General features: G+C 45.3%; 1 protein-coding gene across 4 annotated transcripts in view; it reads left to right on the forward strand.

Moving 5' to 3' along the window:
- LOC130373009 (formin-like protein 2) overlaps window positions 1-7748 on the forward strand; it is a 51260-nt gene extending 43512 nt beyond the window's left edge. The window contains exons 22-27 of one of the 4 annotated variants that reach the window (XM_056579206.1): window positions 83-246; window positions 631-732; window positions 831-926; window positions 1086-1206; window positions 4157-4241; window positions 4845-5009. In XM_056579206.1, coding sequence (XP_056435181.1) covers window positions 83-246; window positions 631-732; window positions 831-926; window positions 1086-1206; window positions 4157-4241; window positions 4845-4914 — 638 coding nt within the window. In that variant the 3' untranslated portion in view covers window positions 4915-5009. Of the gene's footprint in view, window positions 1-82; window positions 247-630; window positions 733-830; window positions 927-1085; window positions 1207-2500; window positions 2631-4156; window positions 4242-4844 lie in introns of all 4 variants that reach the window. The other 3 variants (XM_056579208.1, XM_056579209.1, XM_056579207.1) reach the window with 3 other exon arrangements.
- Window positions 7749-8060: the final 312 nt, after the last annotated feature.

Consider the following 8060-nt stretch of genomic DNA (forward strand, 5'->3'; position numbering starts at 1 on the left):
GTGTGTGTGTGTGTGTGTGTGTGTGTGTGTGTGTGTGTGTGTGTGTGTGTGTGTGTGTGTGTGTGTGTGTGTGTGTGTACAGTGTCGCTGGACAACGTGCTGCTGGACGTGCGGGAGCTGCAGCGGGGCATGGACCTGACCAAGAGGGAGTACAGCATGCACGGCCACAACACCATGCTCAAGGACTTCATCGCCCTCAACGAGGCCAAGCTCCGCAAGCTGCAGGAGGACGCCAAGATCGCCCAGGTGAGCTGGGGCCGCGGTGGGGTGCACTAGGGTTAGGGTTAGAGTTAGGGTTAGGGTTAGAGTAAGATTTAGGGTTTGGGATAAGGTAAGGGTTTGAGTTAGGGTTTGGGTTAGAGTAACGGATAGTGTTGGGGTTTGGGTGAGGGATCCTGGATCGCCCACTGCAGCGGGCGTCTGGGGCAGCTGTAGGGGTTCAACAGGGTTTGGGTTTGGTTTAGGGTTAAGGTAAATGTTTGGGGTTTGGTTTTAGGGTAATGGTTTAGGGTTATGGATTGATGTTAGGTGTCAGGGTTAGGGTTTGGTTTTAGGGTTAGGGTGATGGGGCTAGGGTTGGAGTGCAGACATTGACACTTTTTTCTTTTGTTTTACTGTTTTCTCCGACAGGACGCTTTTGACGAGGCGGTAAAGTTCTTCGGCGAAAACAGCAAGACCACCCCCCCATCGGTCTTCTTCCCCGTGTTTGTACGCTTCGTCAAGGCCTACAGGGTGAGCCAACCCCACCATCATCATACACACACACGTACGCGCACGCGCACACGCGTCGACATTGCATTGTTTGTTTATTTTGTGTGTTGTGTACACAGCAAGCGGACGAGGACAACGAGTTCAGGAAGAGGCAGGAGCAGATGCTGATGGAGAAGCTGTTGGAGCAGGAGGCCATGATGGAGGAGGACAAGAAGGTACAGACAGACAGAGAGAGTAACACACACACACAAACACACACCTACACACAGACCTACACAGACAGACGGAGATTAGGTTCACTGATGAGCGTTGACGCTGCAGGGGATTATTGGACATAACTGATGTTCTAAAGCCGTGTGTGTGTGTGTGTCCAGTCCCCCTCCAAGAGCAAGCATCCACAGCGGGAGCTGATCCAGGAGCTGCGGAAGAAGCAGGTGAAGGACAGCCGACATGTCTACGAAGGGAAGGACGGAACCATCGAAGACATTATCACAGGTACGCTCACCTGGCCCCGCCTCCTGGCTGGGTCTCTCTCTCTCTCTCTCTCTCTCTCTCTCTCTCTCTCTCTCTCTCTCTCTCTCTCTCTCTCCTCTCTCTCTCTCTCTCTCTCTCTCTCTCTCTCTCTCTCTCTCTCTCTCTCTCTCTCTCTCTCTCTCTCTCTCTCTCTCTCTCTCTCTCTCTCTCTCTCTCTCTCTCTCTCTCTCTCTCTCTCTCTCTCTCTCTCTCTCTCCTCTCTCTCTCTCTCTCTCTCTCTCTCTCTCTCTCTCTCTCTCTCTCTGGGATAAATGCATGCAGGTCCTCTCTTGTGCCCAACATTCAGGCAATAACTTGGGGATTCTCAGCCAACTAACGATACGCAAGCGCTTTTTTTTTTTTAACGATTCTGCTATTATTTCTAAATAAAAGCCTGTATTTAACACGTATTGTCATGTGTAAACATGCATTTACGACGCAGCTAATCAAATCACGTTTTGAGCCAACTAAAACTGTGTAATTGTTGCTATTAATACCTGCTGGTGGATTAGTTTGGTACGTGCGGTAGACCACGCTGTACATTCACAGGTTTGGACATGAACAACAATCTTAAAACTACCAAATTGTAAGTGTAGTTTAGACCTGAGTTACACTGACTATCCTAACTGCAGAGTTCTGGTTCAAACATCTACATGAACATGTTGATGTTCCAGTAGATGTTGAACCTGTAGATGTTGAATATATATATAGTACAATAATGTCATGGACCAATAAATATACGTATATACGATAATATATAATCTTCAACATCTACACGTTCTAATTACAGAATTAAATGGAAAATGCCCAAAAGTAGAGTGTAAACATTTGGCTTTTCCGTTAACACTTTGCTGTTCTCAAACCAATTAAAGAAAGAGTAACCTCAAAACAGTACTGTGTACCCCTTAGGAAGACTATAGACAAGTAACACAATAGTTTGGTTCCCCCTCTAGCTGCCCTCTGCTCGGGCGGACCCACAAATACACACACACACACACACACAAAAACACACAAACCCTTCTAGAATGCAGTTTCAGTTTAGGATGCACACACACATACACACACAGACACAGACACACACACACACACACACACACACCCTTCTAGAATGCAGTTTCAGTTCAGGATGTGCTCCACAATGTGAACCAGTCGGCGATGGCAGTTGTTGTGGTTGCTGTTGTTTTGGGGGAACATTAACCAGCTCAACCCACTGCTTCTCCTCACGCTGTCCTGTGTCTCTGGCTGTCTGTCCCTCTGTCCCTCCCGGTCACCACAGTGCTGAAGACCGTGCCCTTCACCGCGCGCACCGCCAAGCGCGGCTCGCGCTTCTTCTGCGACCCCGCCCTCAGTGACGAGTACCATTACTAAGCTTGTAGAACGCTCGCTCCCGCTCCTCCCGCCCCAAGGTTGCTGGAACACACCGCTCGTTCTCTCTCTCGTTCTCTCTCTCCGTGTGTGTGTGTTTGTTTGTTTGCCTTTGCGCCTTAACACACTCTTTCTTTCACTGTCCGTCGCCGGTAACCTGTGCATGTGTTCCGAGCCGACCCGTCTCGGGAATACTACCGGGGATAGATGGTGTTATTCTGTGTGCTTTTGAAAGTGTTTGTGTGGGTTTGAGTGTGTTTGTGTGTGTTTGCATGTGTGTGGGTCTTTCTCCCCGTTCAGCATGACATTGTGGTGGGATAACAGTCTAGAGCTCCTAATGCATGTGAAAATACGTGTGAAAATATATACGAAGATATATTTATCATCGTAGCGAATCGCAGCAGACCCAAATGTCACACGGGACGACCTCGAGGCCGTCCTTATCCGGACTGACATGAGATGACTGTTTTTAAGTCGTCGAAATATACGATGTTTGTCGCCCCCTGCTGACCATAAACGGAATAACACGGCTCTAGATATATAAATATCATAACAATATTTAGTGACTTTATAGCATCTCTCCATTCTGACAGAAGATAATGAATTCTAACCTCTGTCACCTTTTAACCAATAACATGCCTCTAAGACTAATGCGGTGATTTCTGCAGAGCTATCGCCTCTGGTATTATATATTATAAATATAATATGATGCTTTTCAACTCCTGTTTCTATGAACACTGTTTGTTTACGATGACATCGCTGTTGCTGTTCTGCTAATGTCTCGCATGCAAATCCCCCTTCCGCCGTTGTTACCCACAATGCATCCCTGCTGCCCTTCGTACCTCTTACCTTGTGCTTTGCTCGGCCATCTGCTGATAGGTCACCTTCCTGTCACATGACTTTCATTGCCTTGGCAGGCGTGACAAGGTCCTAATCTCTAACATGACGCATGAAGTGTTGTGCCGCAGCAGACGATGAAGGGGGTGTTTTGAAAGTCCCTGATTGTTTTGTGTTCACTGCTTGCCGACTAACAAAAGCCAACTGCCGCCAGTGGAAAAGCACCTCACCTAGTTGCCATTTTTGCTTTCTATTGGGTGCTCATTGGGTGGTTGCATGCATGCCTTGGTGGAGGTGTCGTCGCCTTGTTATCTAAACACTCATAACCACTCTGTGTTCACCCTGTGTTTTAAAATGGGGTTTTGGTTTGTTCTGTCGTGCTGGTCCGCCTCTCTGCAAAGCAGTCTTGAGTCTTTAAAAACACAGGAAACTAAAACAAACAGTAAAAGCTTCTGCCTCTTCGGTTCGCCGTCCTCTGTGCCAGTTAACAGGCTCAAGCTCGCCATGTCTATTAAGCCCCGCCCCTTTGTGATTTGGTGTAAGTTCATTGGCCAGCGGCCTACTCAATCTCCCCCCCACGCCCTCTGCCCTCCCTCGCTTTGCCAGACCGCAATGCTTCTGCCCGCCCCAGTGCGGGATGCTTTAGCAGGACCCTGTCCCCCCCATCGCCATAGCTTTACCGTCTTTGTTTTATTCATTTTAACCTCCATTTTGTCTTCTTCTCATCCAGCCCTAAAGAAGAATAATATTACTATATTCCCCACTGTCTACTCGAGGGTAAGGAAATCCTCTGTAGTGCTGGATGTGACCCAAACCTGGCAAGCATTTCCTCTTTTTACTCCACCTCCCCCCCCCCCTCCCACTCTCCTCCCCTCCCTCTTCTCCCCCCCCTGCTCTCCTCCCCTCCTTCCTCTCCTCCCCCCCTCCTGCTCTTCCCCCCCCCTCCCTCTCTTCCCCCCCCTCCCTCCCTCCCTCCATCCCTCTCTCCCTCTCTCCCCCCCACCATGATGTGCAGTCACCTCACCACCTGTTTTTTTATCTCTGATCATATTTCTATTTACTATTCATCCCCCCCATTATTCATCACGTTGAATAACTTTTTTTCGCATTTGGTTCCAACAATTTCAGCAAAGCATTGGCCAAATATCATTCCAAACACCTAACTGGATTATTCTCTCCATCTTGGCAAGGAGGCAACATCAAAAGCCCCCCCCCCCCCCCCCCCCCCCAGTGTAGTTATTTTAAATGATATGTCAGCAAGAGACTTGAGAGAGAATGGTGTTTTTAGTTTCCCTGCGTTTTAAACTCAAGCTGCTTTGTTAGACTGGACGTCAGCGATGGCTAGACCCCACGATATGTCTGACCCCTGCTTTGTGTCCCCACCACACACGCACGCACACACACACGCACACGCACACCAGATCTGAGGAACCAGCCATACAGGCGAGCCGATGGCGTGCGTCGCAGTGGCCGCCGGCGTTTCGATGACCAGAGCCTGCGGCCAATCAACAGCGGGGAGGTGGTCATGTGACGAGGGACCGCAGGAAGATGTGATGTGGATGGGTGAAGGGACGTGCGATGGTTTTAGAAAGAGAGAGGGGGAGAGAGAGAGAGCGGATGGATGTGAGACGGAAGATGCCGGGAGGAGGATGCTGCTGAGTCTCCTAGCAACCAACAGAGATAAATATGTAAATATATACATGAAAGAAAACGAAAAGACAATGAATCTCTGGCGTAGGAGTAGCCTCTGGAATAAGAAGCACTGGGGTGTGGGGGGGGGGGTTAGACCGATGGAGACGAGGGAGTGGGAGAGTGGTCTGCAATGTTAAAAAGAAAAGAAAAGTAATTTGCAAAGTGCCTGAACTTTTCGTGTGATTTCATAACGTTGTTAGTTTTCGGTTCGTTTTTCGTCCAATTGTCGATAGTCATTACAATCCATGAAACACCACCAGGCTTTAAATCCTTAAGACATCTGGGATGCGATGAACCACCTGGATGATACGGTGATACGTAGCAGGGCAGTGGATACTGGGAAGAAGAATTGGAACTTGCACAGAATGTATGGAGCGCATTCCGTGTGACAGTTCCGGAACCCTCCGGCACGAGGATCCAAGGCCGCATTACTTAAGCACATTCCAAGACTCCAGGGATTCCTGTTTTTTCAAAACAAAATGGCTTTTCAATCTTTTTTTCTCCAAAAGGGTTCCTTATCAAAGTATTAGCTGTTGAGATTGAAGCGATGATTCGAAAAATCGTAGAAAAGGTCTGGTAGGACCGTGCCACGGTGACTTTGAATTATTTCAAGAGGGATATGAGTTGTTGGAGGATGGGGCCAGGTTAATGTGAACTTTATATTGCACATCATTTGTATGCTTGACTGTACGGACGACTCATTCAAAGCTTATTCTTTGGTGAGGAGAGAACGAGGCTGTCCCATCACAGTGATGCGATGTTAGTGTGTCCTCCATTTTGTTTGAATACAGTTGTGTTGTGGGTCAATACATGAATATACCACCAGAGTGTTCACTAGCAGAGTGTACCCAGGACACTGAAGCCCATGTGATGAATACACGATGGAAGGTGGATCGAAATACTTTATTTTTGTTTGTTTGAAATTGTTCAAAGGGGATTTGGAATCAGTGCAGCCATCTTCATATCCTTATTGTATTTTTTATTGTATAGTATTTAACCACTAAAAAGGTTTCATTCTAGCTTTCAATGTTTGTTTTTGTTTCATGTGACCTTTCCATTTGGCAGAATGTCAGTTAATGACGGCTCCTCTACGTCGACATGGCAAAAAAAACAAAAAAACTAAGTTTTGTAAATGTACAGATATTTTGCTACAAACGTAAATTTTGTTGTACCCTTTTTTTAATTCCTAATTCATGAGCCGTGAGGTTCATATTGTAAATATTGTTTAAACAAAAGTTTACAATGCTCTGTGCTCTACAATTTGAATGTTATTAACTTATAGTTGTTTTCATTTCTTATATTTAATTAAACCAAAACAATAGCCTAACAAATCATTATTGTAGAGCGCTATGAAGGCTTCTCATACTGGATCACTTCATTAAATACCGAGTGGATCAGAAAACTACACTAAGCCAGCGACGCACACAGCACGGGATGCAAGGGTTTCATACACTGTTTGAGTGTGTGAATAGCGTTAAATTTTGAATCTAATTTGGACCTCAATGTTGACATTTGTTTATTTCTTTAAATAAGTTACTGCCAATTAAGAACATAATGGTTTGATAGCAATGGAACATTGACATGAAATCGATTTAGCCTTTCTTATTTGATGTACCCGGTTCGAATAAGGTTGTTTTCCAGTCGCTGGCTTGTGTAACGTTGTGATCCATTCTGTTCTCTGGACCAAAAATAACCCATTAAAGCATGTTGTGCATTACCATGTTCTCTGAAGAACGTCCTGCTCATCTCTTCTCCTGGACTGGATAATACTGGCATGTCTCTTTTTAAATCAGAATTGTATTTTAGGCATTGTGTGCTGACTATAAAATACTTAAAATAACTTTTTTTTTACGTTAGGCGGGATTCTTAATGAATACGATCAATTAAACTATTTACATTGAATGGATGTTTGTTTAATTCACTGCTGTTTTGGTCCTGGCACAGAAATATCCTCTGCACCTAATTTTGATAAACTGCCAATTTAGGTTCCGCATCCCCGTAAAGCACATCACATGTCAATGGATATCTCTCGTGCGTTGAGAGTAAACTTCTGAAGGACATGAACTGAGCAGTTTTATTTTAATGCTATGAAAGAGCTGCCAACACGGACATGAACTGAGCAGTTTTATTTTAATGTTATGAAAGAGCTGCCAACACATTGAGCGTCAGACTCACTCAAATTACCGTCTTCACATGCTCTCACCCAGCACCTCCTATTTCTCACACCAATTACTCGCTATAACGCGACATTTTCAATAATATTGCCTCATATATAAGAGTTGTTCCTGGCCAACAGTCATACCGTAGTAACTACGATCACGCGGCACGCCATCTACATTTCAGAGAAGCGCGGTTACTCCATCTACACTTTAACTGCGCATCTACATGTGTTTGTACGGTAAAACACTTTTGCGCCGACAGGAACTTCATGGCCCAAACAAGACCGTGAACTTACTCAGAATGGCCAACAAGTTATTTCAACGGGAAGAATTTGTATTTTCGTTTGTTGAAATATATACTCACGTCTTACCTAATACGCAGGCAGATATAGAAAATACATTATATAATCAAATTTCTACAAACTCCACCATTTACTTATATCATGTATCAAGGTATCTCTGGTGATATTCAAGTCGTCTTAATCATTAGATGCTAAACTCACCAATATGCATGTATTAGCCTATTATATGGCAGATACACAATTAATGGGAAAAAAAAAATCTACAAACCACGGTTTTCTTGTTCATTTTCCAACAAGCGTCCTGGACATTTATTTCTTGTTAATAGCAATACGATCTTTACATTTCGATTATGTGCCAGGACACGTGATTTGCATGTCAAATATGTCAGGAAAGCCCTTGCATTTGAAGTGTAATGACTTACGAACTTGGTGCCAAAACCGTTTGCATCAATGGGAAGAAATACCACCACCAGACGTGTCG

Source organism: Gadus chalcogrammus, chromosome 20, assembly GCF_026213295.1.
Source record: "Gadus chalcogrammus isolate NIFS_2021 chromosome 20, NIFS_Gcha_1.0, whole genome shotgun sequence".
Lineage (NCBI taxonomy): Eukaryota > Metazoa > Chordata > Actinopteri > Gadiformes > Gadidae > Gadus > Gadus chalcogrammus.